At 33.5% G+C, this 16,948-nt stretch overlaps 1 protein-coding gene and 1 long non-coding RNA gene across 3 annotated transcripts; one reads left to right on the top strand and one right to left on the bottom strand.

Moving 5' to 3' along the window:
- Positions 1–243: 243 nt before the first annotated feature.
- Positions 244–13,582, top strand: LOC141462003 (serine protease gd-like). 2 transcript variants are annotated; one of them, XM_074143548.1, is made up of 9 exons: positions 244–1,221; positions 1,295–1,458; positions 2,190–2,364; positions 6,637–6,729; positions 7,289–7,444; positions 8,251–8,366; positions 8,962–9,120; positions 10,041–10,197; positions 13,297–13,582. In XM_074143548.1, the coding sequence occupies exons 2-9, from the start codon at positions 1,297–1,299 to the stop codon at positions 13,503–13,505; spliced, it is 1,227 nt and encodes a 408-aa protein (XP_073999649.1). In that variant the 5' UTR covers positions 244–1,221; positions 1,295–1,296; the 3' UTR covers positions 13,506–13,582. The 2 variants fall into 2 exon arrangements, with proteins under 2 accessions (XP_073999649.1, XP_073999648.1); XM_074143547.1 differs by having other exon boundaries at positions 244–1,458.
- LOC141462005 (uncharacterized) lies at positions 3,588–15,796 on the bottom strand. Its single transcript, XR_012463075.1, has 2 exons — positions 15,270–15,796; positions 3,588–14,567 (listed from the first exon to the last, which is right to left on the bottom strand). It is a non-coding gene; the product is annotated as an uncharacterized lncRNA (long non-coding RNA).
- Positions 15,797–16,948: the final 1,152 nt, after the last annotated feature.

Here is a 16,948-nt window from a genome sequence, read left to right as displayed (position 1 = left end):
GTCGTCAAAATCTGTACGAAAATTCGTGCTAGTGAAAATCACACATCTTTTTCTATTCTTTAAAATTTTCTGTAAGATGTAAACTTCACAAATTTTTAACAAAAATAAAGAGCTAATCCTTTATATATATATATATATAAAAGTATTTTTTCCTAGATAAAATAGACATCAAGAGAAACTTTGCTGAACGTAGGCAAAAACAGAGTTTACAAATATTGTTGTTATTATATAAACAATACTCTGAACAATGTATTGCCAATCGTGTGAACCGATTTTTATGAATAAAATGTCATTCAATTCAAAATTTTATATAGATTTAATTTTTGGGGGTCTTAATGATGTAACATACTTAAGGAGAAGAGATAGCCCCTCGTATGTGCGGCCCCAGCAAAATTATTATATATAATACATAACTCCGTAAATCTTAACGCTATTTTGAAGAACTTTGTCAGCATAAAGAAGATAGGATTTCCCTACTTCTGAGTGCAATTCTGTTCTTACTCCTAAGTAAGAGAAAGTACTGCAATCGTGGTACATTTTCGACAAACACACCAATTTAAGGTATGAAATGCCACCTCATACTGCGAAACTGAAATATCGTGAATGACACTGAGATAAGCTTAGGTTAAAATAAGTTAAATTTCAATTGAGAATAAAAAATACTATCTCACATTATTTTATTATTATTGTTTATTTTATTTATATTTTTTGAACACTGTACTTATCTGTTATAAGCATAACGTTTGTTCTTTTGAAGTAAAATGTGGTAATAAAGAATTTAAGTCTAGCTAATCTGTTTCATGTAATCTTTTAATAATTTTTCAAATTATTTGCTATACTTTTCTGGAATTGCAAGTTAAAACCTTCAACATGTAAAGTTTCAACGAACAACTTCTCCGAGAAACAGAGAAATCTTGTAATATGAAACTACAAAAATAGATTATATGCCAAGATTATTTCCTATGTACATTTCAATCAATCAAAAGAGGAAGAGATATGCGGACAATATGGAATACAATTGCAAAACTTATGTATATTATTTAAAATCAACAGTTTGACTTTGAGACAAAGTATATTATTGAAATCATATTTATAGAAACTTCTCCAGCTGGTCTAAATGTATAGGTCCAAATTACATTTAATAAGTAAACAACTATTTATATCAAAAACGCTACACAGTGTGTAATTTATATGTTTATTGCCAAATTTCTAGTGTTCGAGGTAAATTTAATTATATTGTTTATGTAAACAAAAAGAAAAATGATTTTGTGTATAGTTTTGTTATATTTGTTAGTTATGTCTCTTTCGGTAGAATTTCCAATCTCACCTTGTCCACAACTATTTCAATACAAGCAAGAAAATAATTTATGGACTGGAAATTTAAAAGTTTATATACAACGCAATGAATTTCCTCTGCACATACGTCTTCATTTATGTTTAAGAGCTGCTTTGAAAACTGTAAGTTGTTATGAAATAGCTTTTATGATTAAGTGCTACAACTTTAGATCTTTCGAGAATAAAAATAGAGAATGTAATATTAATCATGCCAACTGCAGAGGTTCTATGTTTCACAATTAATTTGATTTAAATTATTTAGAATTAGTTCACTACACGAACTGAAAGTCAACATAAAATTGGAAATTGCTGTTTTTAGTTTCTTCTATTTTCAGGTTTACAAAACAGACTTTTCTCTTACTGTTCAATTTTTTACATTTATTCGTTCATAAAAAAAAGGAAATTTTCGGTAGCATAGGGTTTGAACATACGATTTAAATTTAAATAATGAAATATTAAATGTAATAACTTGCACAGACATTATTAAATAATACCCAAAAAGTGACCAATCCATTAGGTTATTAAGTACTTTCGATTGAAATATTTTCTTCATACTTAGAATTTCAGCATTTTATTTTGATAAATTAGTATTTTTTTTAAATGATTTTAGAGGTGTTCTAGACTTATGTAGCTCCAAAATAAAATCTTGATATGCAAAAAATAAGGCCCATTAAATACTTGGCACACTATAAAAATTACCAAAGTATAAAGCAGGCCTTTACTAATGAAAATGACTAAACCTTAAAAATAAATAAATAAATAATAATAAAACATTTTATGACTTTGGTACTTGCAATAAAAACATATTAATGTATATGAAGTTATATATCTGCTTTTTTTTTAATTGCTTCAAGAAATATGCCGGCTTGCTGGAATTAACTCAACCTGCAGAAGTTGTTTTGGATGAAATAAAGAATTCATTAAATGGTGTGTACGTCAATTATACAGTGAGATTTCCTTTGCCATGGCCTCTACCAACACTTCGTATGATATCACTCAACAATCTTACTATCTGCCAGGGACTAGAAAGTAAGTTTTTGATATTATTGGCCACATAAACAAATAAAATCCTAATTCTTCTAAAAAATGTCATTTAAGTATTACTTGATTTTTTGCTTTTTAATTAAAACTATTAGCAGTTTATTATTGATGATAATATACAGAGCGCACATAAGTGAAATATCTTTTTAATATTACTTTATGAAATATCAGACATTGATTTCAGCAGTTCGTATGTTTATTGAACAATAAACAGATACAGCGAGACCATTGAATGTTCTCATCTCGTGCAACTCAGAAAGATCTGAAACACTGATCAGTCACAAAATTACTTAGTCAGAAAATATTGTTTACTACGAGGGTCGTTTGAAAAGTCCGTGCAAAAATAAAAACTACTTAATTTTTTGGGGTAAACCTTTTTTATTTTTCAACATAGTCTCCTTTTAGGCTTATACACTTCGTCCAACGCTGCTCTAGTTTGTTGATCCCTTCCGAATAATAGGATTTGTCCAAGTCTGAAAAATAGCCATTCGTTTCTGCAATCACCTCCTCGTTTGAATAAAATCTTTTTCCCGCCAGCCATTTCTTCATATTGGGGAACAAATAGTAGACCGAGGGAGCCAAGTCTGGAGAATAGGGGGGATGTGAAACGAGTTGGAACCCTATTTCCATTAATTTTGCGACCACAACTGCTGAGGTGTGAGCTGTTACGTTGTCGTGATGGAAAAGGACTTTTTTGTGGGCCAATCGTGGGCGTTATTTACATGTGTTTTTTTCTATACTAGTATAAGTTAAAGAAAAGTGGATAAGTTTAATTCCATTTATATTCTCAACGGCAGGGCCGGATATATATGAAAAGAGGCCATTCCACTTATGAAGCCCTTTGGCCTCCCATTTTTAAGTTTGTAAATTACATGAGAGATAATAAAGTACATCACTACTGTGATATAGTATAGCAATATGTTAAATGAAACATGTTGTTATTGGTATTGTTTTTAGAATAGTGTAATTTTAATTTTGCTAACAATTAGAATGTAGGCCCCTCTTGATCTTGAGGCCCTAGGCTGAAGCCTAATTAGCCTATAGGAAAATCCGGCCCTGCTCAACGGGAATAGTACTAAGAATACTAAAAATACAAGAATCATATTTAAGAGTCGGGAGATAAACCTTAGTTTTTAGATTAGCCGCTAGATCGCACGGGTAGCCTTTTTCCAACGAAATTTTGCGATATTCTGTTTTCGTTTATCTTAGTATTTCACCACCACGTTTTTTTTTTTTTTTTTTTTTTTTTTTTTTACAGAACTTCTGTTGTATATATAGTCCTACTACAATTACCCAGATTCGTACTTACAAGCACATTATAGCTGTTCCTTACAGCGTCATTTTCTGCTTCAAAAGCTGCAAGATTGGTAGTGAACTATGTTTCACCTAAAGAGATGATTGTGGTACTCTTCCGTTATGTACTTAAATAAACGAAGAATGATACGCAGGGCTATAAAGCAAACACAACATTGAATAAAAACATATTTAGTTTCGGATGCATTAATTTAGTACACTATTCACAAAGAATATTATGTAACAATTATAACTAAAAATACTTCAGATGCAATCAAGTTTAGTATAAGAAATATGCGTAGAACATAACATTTAGAGCTTTTAAATTCTTTAATTTTAATTGTTTTTTATTTCCTAATTCCACGTCTCTTTTTCGAAAGCTACGGATATAACATATTTGCCATTTGGAATTATGATAACTGAAATCAGTTGGAAGTGAACTTCTTACAATTTTGCTTACTGAAAAAAATGTCTATCAAATGATTGAATTTTCAACAGAAACGCACGTTCTCTGAAATCTTAGTAAACCTACATTTTATTTGTTAAATATGTCTCAATAGTACAGTATTTGCTTCCATTCCCGACTCTAATTGGAAGTTGGTCGTTAAGCTCACCTGAAAAAATAGGTGATTACTTAACTTTGTAAACCACAACACCTAGCCGACCCGTATGGTGTAATAAGGTGGGCCTGATAAATAATTTGCAGAAATCTTCAGTAATGCATTTATCGGGAGAGAAGTGTACTTGAAGGTTTAAGGGTTCCCTGTATTCATGGTATTCTCTTTCTTTAAATGAGAGTTAAGAACTTTGGAACCAAGTAATTAATGTTCAAAAGTAGACCTAGTTTCTAAAACGACAAGAATGGTTCTATGGATCTAAGAGATGCTTTGATAAATCATGGGCTCTAACCTACTTTAGTTATAAATGACTGGAGTGAGGCCAACAGTATTTTACTCCTCTTTTGTCTGAAGGAACTACATGGGAAGGAGGCTAGCATGTTTGGGTAATACGAGGCTTGAGCTCCACCTGCACTGATTAGCATCCATCACCTGCCTATCGTTCAGAGATACGACATACGTCATGGAAGGCTAATCGTGGGCTTGGAAAAACTCCTGAAGGCTTGTAGAAATGGGAGCGTATCTCTGATGTACCAGGGTTATCGCTTTGAATAAAAATTCTAAATGGTGATTCCAGTCGAGGATTTTAATTATTACGCGAAATTACGCCTCAGCAAGCCTGTTCGGGTGCCTCAGAAATGATGGCTCTCATTTTATGTACATCCTTTATATGGTCTTTTAGAACGACGTATGTCAGTTGGTTTAAACTGCAGAAGAAAGCCGTCAGATAGTTTCACACACTCCAGCACCAAGTTTTTATGAACAACAGCACAAAATATCTTGCTGACAGACAACACGCATGCGTGTAATCTTTTAGCATCAGTATTAACTGTCGACAATGCAATATCTACTGTTGGAAGGTTATCTGATATGTGTACATGTTTTGGTTACATTAGTTCGTTCAAGTAAATTGCGTTAACTCACTTCGATTTGACTTTTATGTAATTGTAAAATTCTTCAAAGGGATAGAAATTTGCCCACTTTATTAGCAGAAAGTTCGAGACATGAAAGTAGATTTTTGTAAACCTTATTTATTATACCAAAGGTAAATATTACTTAAAAGATACCTACTTTTTCCGTTAGGGAAGCGAATATCAAATTGTACCACTGGTACATAATTCATATAATGCCAGAAACCTTGATGGAGAATGGGTGCAGATGCACTGTACACCTTAATGAATAAATGGATGCAGTTGCACTGTAAACCTTAATAATGAATGGGTGCCGATGACTGTATACCTTAGCCAAGACAAACCAGGACTTTATTGCTGAATTTACTTTGTAGAATTTATCACGATGCACGCCACGTGCTATTGCTTCCGTATTATTTTAGCGAACCAAGCGGCTTGTGTTCAATAGAACATTTTAATAAAAAATAGTTTTATTAGGGAACTTTTGTTTGCCTCAGAAGATGAAAAAGTAATTTTTTATTGAAGTTTTATATGCTTATTCTCCACATAAAACCTTTGTTCTAGTTCGTTCACGTTTGCAGTAATCATTCAGCACTTACTCTGCGTCTCCTTAAATTTTCTAAACACATACTAAAGAATAAAGCTAATTTTTGCGTACGTGAAGTTTGCTGCGGCTCCGACTTTACTTCAATATGGTATACATTCCTCTGAGCCCGTCGTCTTCAAGAAGCTTATTCCTATTCAATCGGCAGAAAAAAGGCTGCCTTGAGGCTTTAAATAACCAAGCGGTGCCATCATATAGCGATCTGCTGCTACTGTAGAGCACCTTTTCATGTTCAGTGGAACTCAAAACCATCGACGAGTTTGAGTTTATAACATAATATCTCATTAATCTTGAGATACCTGAGCGTGTATTAAAGTGTTCCCTTCATATAATTTGTTTTCCAGTAGAATGCCACTGCTGACTCTTAAGGAATCAAGTTACATTAATTTTTAAAATAATGTAATAGCTCAAGTAGTGGATTTTAATTTTCCATTTGCACATTTTTTTCTATATATGTATGTTTTCATATATTTGACGTTGCTATAAATTTGTACAGCAACTCTTGTATTCAAAATTATATTAAGATCAACCAACTATGACTGTATTTCATCATGTTATTAATCATATGTACGTTCTACCAGAAAAAAGGTGTACAGCTGCTGAAACTATGCGTTCTCTGTAGATAGATTAAACTAGGGCGGCCTCAAGGCCTACGCCACTGCGACCCCTTTGGATCTATTGTGGCTCCCCTCACTCTAAAGCTCACCCTCCAGACCCATCCTTTTGATCAGACTCTTAATTCTGGGCGCTCTCTGTAGGAAACACGTTTATTCTTGACTCGTTTACATTGAGGGTAATTGGGAGTTTAATATTTTAATTTATTGATTATTTTCAGTTACAGGAGGAGTAGTTACAAATATATTTCTAGAGCACACATTTCCTACCAATACCGAATTCTTTCAAGATGTTTTTCATCCAAATCATTATGGTAATATTTATTTATTCTTTTATATAATTTATAAAACCATAAATTTTAGGGGCTAAAGCAGATTAAAATTCGTACGACTTAGCAGTTCATTGTGTAAATAGTAAGCCAACTTTTCATTTTAAACACTTGCATAAAGTTTTTTCTAATAGTTTAAAAACATATTCTATAAAATAAGACTCGCTGCAGTTCGTAGTTGCTATTTTATGTTAATGTGAAACGAATTGCAAGTGTAACGTGTGCTTATTTAAGTAGAAGGAAAAAAATATTGACATGCTGTCTATCTTTATAAAAAGTGTTGCATACGGTAGAAATGTTCAGCGAAATTAAATATAAAATACCCATTAAAAAAAAAAAAAAAATAAGGTGGGTTATGGAAAAGAATAAGTGTGAGATAATATTCTAAGATAAGTCTGAACGATAAAATATCCCAAAATAAGGAACCTACATCATCTGATAAAATTCTTACTATAATTATTGCAGTAATTCTACATGATACAAGAATCACTGTACTAAGTCCGTACAAAGAAAACAGTATGCATCAATTGAAATATATTTACAGAAAATGACTGCGGAATTATACCACAAAAAGGACTAATCTATGATGAAGCAAAATTAGACCATTGGCCTTGGCTAGCCGCAGTTTTAATTCAAAGACCATCTGGTCTTGAATTTCATTGTAGTGGAACACTTATTTCAGATAAATACATCCTAACAGGTATATTTTTATTTTCATTTAGAACATCTTACATTGCTTAAAACGTTATGTACAAAAAGCAAGTGTGATCACTTGAGGTGTTCAAGTGGCCGCGGCTGATCACTGCTAGTATTGTAACAGCTTATTCCTATTGTCGAGGCCTAGGCAATCTGGACAACAAAAAGTAAGTTGTTACATCATTTTCTGGTTTGTCAGGGCACCCAAATAAGACCGAAAACATTAGTTTTTATTTAATAAGTATAGTAATCGCCTATTTTTTCAGGAGGGTCCTATTAGTGTAGCACACTAACCTTCACACAATTAATTTCTTCCCTGGGATGGTTATTAAATTTTTTTCCTACAAAATAAATGTGCCATTTTGGTAATCGGATAGACTGGATTACTGGGTGGATGTAAAAGATGTTCAGTTTAATCAGGTTCTAGTAACTTTTTCTCGTTTCTTAGGTAAAAACAGCTAGGACTTGCCTGAACGATTTGTCATAGAAGGTGTAAAATCAACACCCTTTAAATCTTCGGGGAAGTTTCATTTTAGAGGATTAGTGAAGGTTCGGGGCCGTGACGATTCCTACAAAAGTGTCTGGTTTTGAATTGGTCTCTTTATTACTCATTTTCATACAGGTCTTCTTATAAAATTAAAGGCTTTTGTTAAAAAAAAAAGTTTAAACATTGAGAATTAGAGAAAGTAAGTGTTCACAACAGATTTTTTGACCACGAACAATAAACTGCGGTGAAGAAGTCCCTTGAGTAAAATCCCTTGAGTTTTAATAAATTATTAATACATTTTAGTGTTTCTTACTTTTTTACAGCTGCCCATTGTGTAAAACATACAAAATATGGAGATTTACATCCGGAAGTTCTGGTTATTTATTTGGGCAGACATAATTTGAATAAGTGGGGAGAACCTAACTCACAGGTTCGTTTGGTAAGTGATAAATATTATTTATTTAAGTACTTTCCGGAGATATCTTGCTAACACCAGAATTTCGTATCAACAAACTAAAACTAAAATATAAAACTTCAATTTGAAAGATTAAAACATTTTTTTCGAATGAAGGGAAACTTTTGCTGGAGTGTGATTGTTTTGGCTAAGCTTTAAATTGCGATTGTAGTGTACTGCACATTTTCTCGAAAATTACTATATCTGTTTTATCTGAACTGTTTTCTGCTTCTTGAAATTCTTTTGGTTATATGCGCCAAGAAACTGTATATAATACATACTGTATATAATAATTTTTCTAGATAATTTGAAAAGTATAGTTCTGTTCGTAGTTTTTTCTCCACGAATAGGGTACTACAGGTACATTAGAACAGTAGAGTAGTGGCTTATCTCTAGAGTTTTAATAAATTATTTATATATTTTAATTTTTATTACTTTCTTACAGCTGCTCTTTGTTAAAAACACAATACAAAAATGGATATTTGCATCTTCAAGTTTTTATTAACTCTTACTATCTCTTTCTTATGTTTTATCTATCAAATCTTTAAAATATTTGTTTTATAAATCGTTTTTTTGTTAGGTACATCAAACTTCCATCCACCCAGATTTTACGGATGATTACTATGATTCTGATGTTGCTGTGTTAGCTCTGAGCCAGCCAGCTGTATTAAATGCATATGTACGTCCTATATGTTTGTGGACCGACTCTTCATTAGATATTATTGGCCAGATAGGAATTGTAAGTATTCCAATTTTTTTTTTTTTTAATTTAAGGCGCGTTAACATCTGAGGTTATTGCGCCCGGAGCTTTTTTCAGTGCACTGCCGCCCCCTGTACAGTGTTCTTGCGTTACAGACATCACTGTCCATCACCATTTACCACTCTTCTAAATCTAAATCTCTCAGTAATTAACATTGACTGCCAGTGTTACCTTGCTATTGCAAGTATCATCAGAAATAATATCTGTTTTCTTTAAAAGGCTTTACCAACACCTTTATTAATAAAAAGCTCTCCATGCGTAAGTTCACTTTCCCGAACAAGGTTTGCGCTGCTTTCTGTTACATGTAAAGAACTCTACTTTAAGGGGATTTAAAATAGCTCGGGTAATCACGGCTCTACCCCAAAGTGCAGTGTTCTAGATGACACTAGATGAAGTTTCTTCTGCAAGTGTTTTTCTAACCTTTTCCTTCTAGTCTGCGAATTACATCATTTAAGAAATAAAGTAAGAAAGTGTAAGAAATAAAGTTTGAACTGCATATGTTGAGGTAATATTTGTCTTTTACAAACATCTCCGTATGGAGGCTTCAAATAGCGACTTATAAGAAGCGGCTATTGTAAGGTTTATGAAACAGGAGGAATCCTACTTCATTTTATACTGTTCGGTTGTGAGGCGATTATTCAAAATAAAATTTTATTTAATCTACTTTTACTGTATTTTGTTGACCGTACTTCATTTTTACTGAGGTCATTGGTGTCTACCTTTTGTACCTTCATTCGTTTGTCAGTAGCGCCTTTTGTAAACTCTGAATTTGACCGCTAACAAGTTATATGAATCGAAGCGTGTAATACACTAGTTTTGTAAAATAAATTTCATATCAACAATTTATTTGACATTGAAAAATTTATTTCAGCTAAATGAAGTTTGCATTATTTCCAAAGGTGGTAGGATGGGGTAAAGATCATTCAAAAGGGAGATTAAGAATGGAACCAAGATCAATTCAGCTTCCTATCGCTTCCCAAGAGGATTGTTTACGTAGTCGTAAAGATTTTATGTATATTACATCTTCGAGAACACTGTGTGCAGGATTACGCAATGGTAAGAATTTGTACTTTATTTATAGTTTCTCTTATTCTTGATAAGAGAAATAATTGTTTTTGTTCATTTGAGTTTTCACCGAAAATAATCGTGAGGTTTTAGGCGCCAAGATAGCCGAGCGGTTATACAAAAGATCGGCAAAGCTTATATGAATTGTCGTAAAGCCCGCCAGAATAAATAGGCATTACTTTACTTCACTCTTTTTTTTATAGATGAGGTCTTCCGAATCCAAAAAAAAATGTTTTATAAATAAGCTGTTATATTTATAATATACAACGATTAATATCACTTTAAACTGGACTTTTTCCATAAAACTGTATTTATGACTTCCTTTTTACAAGTGAACTTAAAAGATTCCCTTAGGAAGTCACACAGTACCGAAGTTATTTCCAATTCTCAAAGGAGTGCTGGAGAAAAAATTTGAATTTTTAAAAATAAAATTTCTGAATTATCTAGTTAGAAAAATCGTTCAAATCTTTTAGTCACATTTTTGATAACCCTTAATTAAAATATATCCTGAGATCAAAAGCGCAAGCACGGTTGACTGATTATTAATTTTTCTCATTTCTTTACATTTTCAAATACAATTATTGCTACAATTTTATTGGTAGATTTGCATAAACATATTTAAAAAATAGTGTGATTAAAAAATAACAATTTTGTGAAAATTAGTAAGAAATTTGATTTCTTACTTTCCATATATCCTATAAACAGAAAGATATATTTTCTTTATTGAAGGTTGTATTAAGAAGCTAATAATAATACAATTTATTTACCATCAAAAATTTACATATGTACAATTGGTGTAAAAGTACCAGATATCCCATATACCATCGATACCTCTTCAGTTTTAATTTCTTAATTGCATTTTTCTTGAGATTCTTGTTATGCTGCTTGGTAAAATCACAAAAAAAAAAAAATCCTGCTCTAGTTTTACAAATTAAGTTGGTGAACAGAAAAAATGTTTAATTATGCTGGCCCTTAGATTTTCTTTTCCTTGGAGCTTCTTGCAGCTAATTTTTTAGTGTTAGACACATTGGTCAGTGTTATTTGCAACGAAAGATTTAACTATGCGGATGAGCGCTGAAAAAGGCTCATTCGCCAATGACTTCTGTATTACCGCGCCTTTAATTTAAAAAAAAAAAATATCATTGTTACTTTTTCACCCCTCTATTTATTTTGGTCTCCGTTCATTTATTTCCGGTATGGTATTCAATTTTTTAAGCCTAATACCTTGTAAGATCACGAAGATCGTGAGTATGACTCAGTAAAAAACTTAAACCTTTTGCAGGTCTCCTCAATGCAATCTCATGTTGTGTCTCCCAGATTGCATTTGTGTCTCTCATATTGCATTTTGTTTCTCTCAGATTGCATTTTAGGTCTCTTACACTAACATAGCATCAGGTATTGTCTGTCCCATTATGATATATTCTTATTTGATTCTAATGGGAAGATTAACAGCAACAGTTAGTTGGTCCAGCCTCCCTAGGGGGAAGTGGATACTAAGGGTACTTGGCTTCCCTGCGGGTACACCAGCCTAACAACATGAACATGAGTAACATTACACTGTAAGACCCTAATACATTTATACAGTACACATAGGGCATAGCGGTGGTATACCCTTGCTAATTCTTGCTTCTATCCCTCCTTTGATCCTATCTATCCCTTTCTTGACCTCTGGATCCCTACCCAAGCTGTCGTGTCGAGGCTTAATGCTTACAGGGCAGTAAAATATATGTGCACATTGGGACACCGGGCGAAACCCAATTGTGATGTAGCTTGCTTGTAGTAGTGGGAGTCTGCCACAGGTGACCGTTGATCCCCCCACCTCACGACAGAAATAACGACTGCCAGAAGATGCCCTCAGGAGTGTCCTCTGCTCCTGTGGTGCATGGCCGCAGTCGGCTAACTTAAGATGCTAGACCTTCGTGGGTTCTCGGCCCTTGGCTACGCAGATGATATTTCTGTGGTGTTCAGGGTCAGGCACGAGATAATCGTTGCCGTGTTCATGCAGGATGCACTCAATAGATCTTGTTGAGAACCCTTCTAAGTTTATTCTGATCCCTATACTAGTATAGTACTACTACTTCTCCTAGGAGAAGGAACATAAAGAGCTACAAAAATCTTAGAATTTTTGACAAAACTCTGGATGTGCCGTGTGAGGTTAAGTATATGGGCGTTGTCCTAGACTCCAGACTCACTTGGAAAGCACATTTAGATGAAGTTACACTGAAGGCAAAACACGCTCTTTGTGGTACTACTAGAACCTGTGAGAAGACATGGGGTTTACGCCCCAAAATGCCCCACTGGCTCTATACACGAACAGTCATTCCTATTATCACATACGGTGAGGTAGTGTGGTGGAGGAAGACTGAATAACAGGCGGCCATTAAGGCTCTGCAAGGGTGCAGAAACTGGCCTGTCGGTTGATTTAGGGGGTCTTTAGCAGTTCTCCTACTGCCTGGGAATTACCAAGGATGCAGTTGGTGTGGTTCCCTGAGACTGGATCTGGAGAAAACATCAAAGTGTCAAGTGTCCTGGGGTCAAACAAAGCAAGACTATGATGTCTTGGCTGTGTAAACAAAGAGCCAAAGTGACTTTGTGCTTGGGCAGAAATCAGATTACTCTGATCACAGGCCTATTTACAGGGCGTGGTAGGTTCAGGAAGTATCTGTTCAAGATGGGGCTTATTAGCTTGGATCTGTTGTGCAGATTGTCAGGAAGAGGAGGAAACGGCCTCTTGTTGTTCGATTGCGTTGCAGTCGAGTGATTGCACTATGAAACCTTTGGATCTTTGAGACCAAAGGAGATAGTAGCGCAAAAAGTACTAGTAGGGAAAGTCCTCAACCTCTTTAGTTGGGGAGATTTTGTCTACTAGATCCAAAGGGGAAAGCACAATAAGCCTCTTTTGGTTGCGGTGCCGTGGGGCACAGGTCCCGCTCCGCTATTTTAATCCTTAGCTGGTTCAGAAGGACTTAAAATAGCGCAAGTTTTGGCTTCTTCTCAATAGGTTGTATTTGACTAAAATTTTAACTTTTCTATAGCAAAATAATTATAGAAGTGTTGTCTTTTGCATTAATAATTGATTTGGTTTTGAAGGTACCGGACCTTGCAATGGAGATTCTGGTAGTGGCCTAATGTTGATCAAAAAACTTCCATTTGGAAAAATATGGCATTTAAGAGGTATCATTAGTTTATCTTTATACGATCGTTACAATGAAACTTGTGATTTATCTCAATACCTTGTATTTACTGATGTCGCAAAATTCATTGAATGGATTTTTTTAGTTACAAATATTTCATTATAATAAATTTATATTAATTAAATTTGTATCGTTTTGTGCATGTTTTATTGTAAGAAAAAAATATATATATTCAGACATTATTAATATTGATTTCTCTGCTCCCAGTTCCTCTTTTTTCTTGTCTAGTAGTACCTACCGTATTTCTGAAACTGTTAGAAAAGAGGTGATTCAATCATTGTTAACCTTAACACGCTAAATACGTACATTAACTATTTTTGATCTTGTTAGGCCATCCAACCTAATGGAACAGTGTCTTTTCCTCGTTCGAGCAAAATCCGGTCAGCAGATCTACTGAGACTTAGAGCCCCTTGGCCTGGTTAAGAAAGTCTTCTTTATTTTGAACTTAAAGTGCCATGGAGTCCACTGTGACCGTTATACATATTTATTTATTATTTTTTTATTCATAACTGACTAAAACTCAAAATTCCCCAAAAATAATATATGAATATTAATGAAAATGAAAATAATAAATGAACCTTGCGATTATTATTTTTGGGGAATTTTGAGTTTTGGTCAGTTATAAATAAAAAAATTTTTAACGCCTTCTTTACTTATTCTATCTTTACTTACCTTTACTTGAAAAATTCTTTACTTACTAACCAAAATTCAAGATGTCTCAAAAAATATCAAGGTATGGTGGACAGGAACTATTAGTATCTTACGGTTATTATGCCTACACAAGACCAGATATTAAAGAACATGCCATTCTGTACCCGGGTGCATTTGCATTTGGCGTTTTATAGACTAAGGATTACTCTAAGTCATATTATCCAGCATTCTCCAAGTAAATTGAAAATGTCGAGGCTAGTTGAACATCCGTCAAAGAAGGGTAAGTTACAAGTATCACTCATAAAATTGTAAAAATTGATCAAAGGAATAATTATTCAATTAATTAAGAAAAATCGAGACCTGCAAAGATAAAAAGTATTGTGGTATTGGTTTCGATTCCTGGTCTTAAGGCCTTGGATTTTATTTAATGGTTATTAAAACAAATTTACAGTAAAGTATGTTTGCTAGTCGCCTCCGTCCACGACATCTAATTTGGTAGTTGCACGTAAAGCCCGCCTGAAAAAATAGGCAATTACTTTACTAATTAAGAAAGATAGTGTTGGTGAAGCTGAAGTTTGTAAGAATGGCAGTTACAATTTGAAGTTTTACAAATAGTTGTTTAACTTTACATTATTTATTATGAAAAAAACGATAACTTTTCGTAATTTTAAGATCAAAACATGAAAGTGAAAAACTGAAAGATGTAAGAAAGTGTATTTCATTAAGTTATATGGATTTAAATAATGTTTAAGACGATAAATTCGTACATTATCGTCCCTTGGATTAAAGTAGGCGGGCGCGAATAATTTACAGTGCATAAATGTCTTAACCGTGGGACTAGCATTCCTCCCGTTCCGATTCATAGAATTCATATTAATACTGGGCACTTCTAGATAAAGAGTTTCAAACGGAACTGCATAAACGGAAAATAAGGTAAAACTAAATCTTCTCAGAATCATAACTCGTGAAGGGCTGAATCCTCCAAGAATTCTTTTCCATCCCTCTCTATTCATGATCTTTTTTCCAAAACCCCTTAAAAACAGCTTTCCTGAGCGTCTTACTCGTCCATCCAACTTTCCCTCAACCTCAATTTATTTTATTGTTTTATACTTCTGGTACGGTAGAATAAAAATTAAAGAAAAGTAATGATCTAAAAGTGAAAACTCTGGGATGCACAGTAAAAAAATAGAATAAATTAAAAAAAATAAGACTACTGACGATAAAAAAGGCGAAACCTCCTTGATTATATTGATGTTAGTTCTCAGTTTCAATAACAATAACCTCTCGATGTCTACTTCATTTAACTACGAATGGTACAACAGTAAAAAAAAAGAAAAAAAAATGGTTTGTTGGAATGCTCCATGTTGAGCCGTGCTGCAGTAAAAGCCCTAACCTCAAAACAAAGAAAGAGTTTATCCCAAGCCTAGTTCGCCTATTCAATTTACATTCACCCAAAATATTTGTAATTTAATGTAAATAATGCTTTCTGCAGTTATAATTGGAAATAAGTTAAAACAGGAATCAAAATATCTTTCTGCCATGGACCATAAAATATTGAGGCTTCTCCGAAAATTTTAGTAAAACTAATTAATAACTAAATAATAGTATTAAAAACTATTTTGTGATTACAGATTTTAGCTTCTTTTACTTTATGAGAGTAAGTCGAAGCCTCTATGAACAACGATTTCTTTTTTAATTATACGGTCAGTAGGTTAAAAAATCTAAAGAAGCCAAACTTTACATTACTTAGGGCTTAAAACAGCATCCAATACGAAGGTCTCTAAAAACCACTATAACTATTTCCAGCTCCTTTTTCCCAAAAGGGATTTTACAATATTAAGCGATTCTTTAAACAACTAAACCCCATTGTAACCGCTATTTGTTTAAACACTAACGCTCACGTAAAACTTTTGCTCTAGTCTTACTGGATATTGTAAGGCTTTGAAGAGAAAAGCAACATACATATTACAAGTTTCATCAATAGTTTCACAACTTTATAAAAATGCAGTACAAGAGCTGATAATTAACTGTGATTTATTAAGATTTACTTAGAATAGCAAGTTAGAAACTGTTTTTAATGTAATACATTCAAAATATATAGCCACTTAGCAATGTTTGCCAACAGCAAGGTAATAGTCAAATTTGTAAAGGTCTAGGTGGTGTTAGAAACAAAAATTAACATATGGGGGATTGTAGTAGGGTTAACGCCTGGGATGGGATGCATCGGTCATCTGAAAACATTGCTAGTAGCGCGTTATAATATCCAATTTCCGATCTAACATCTTATCCATATATTCCTAGAAACCCCATAATTTCGGAAATTGCTTCAAGTAAAAATGATACGTTCATTATAAAAGTAATTAGCATTCTAATGGAAATATGTGTAGCTATTTTTGAGAAAATTTAAAGACCTGTAAAAATTAATTGTAGGCTATACTTCTGCTAGCTGGGGGACTCCTCGCTGATATCGATCCTGTGTTTTGGAATTTAAAAAATGAAATAAAACCTACTTGAAAGGAAAGTGTGCCTTAACAAATGGCATATGAGACCGAGCATAGCCTTGCTGTACAAAACTTGTTTGCAACTAACCAAAGCGGATAACGATCGGCCATTATTTAGTGCAATCTACTTAATTATTAGCAGAAAAGCGTGAACATTCATCAATAACGAGTTCGGAGTCAGCTTTGTCTCATAGTTCCAAAATTCATTAACATTGATTTTTGTGTACAAATTGCCCTCAAAGTATTTACCGGATTGGACACAAAACTTCAAACCAGCGTGAATTTTTCTTTTTTTATTTAAAGGAATATTACCGCTACTTAGGCGCCAAAGTTAGAGGGGAGGCCCGCAAAGCTAATGTGGTTTCTAGGTTCGATTCCCGGTAAGCTCCTTGGATT

This window comes from Rhodnius prolixus, unplaced genomic scaffold (genome assembly GCF_049639745.1).
Source record: "Rhodnius prolixus isolate KJV_2025 unplaced genomic scaffold, Rpr scaffold_12, whole genome shotgun sequence".
In the NCBI taxonomy this organism is placed as follows: Eukaryota; Metazoa; Arthropoda; class Insecta; order Hemiptera; family Reduviidae; genus Rhodnius; species Rhodnius prolixus.
The sequence above is the reverse complement of the archived record's forward strand: the minus strand, read 5'-3'. Positions and strand labels throughout refer to the sequence as shown.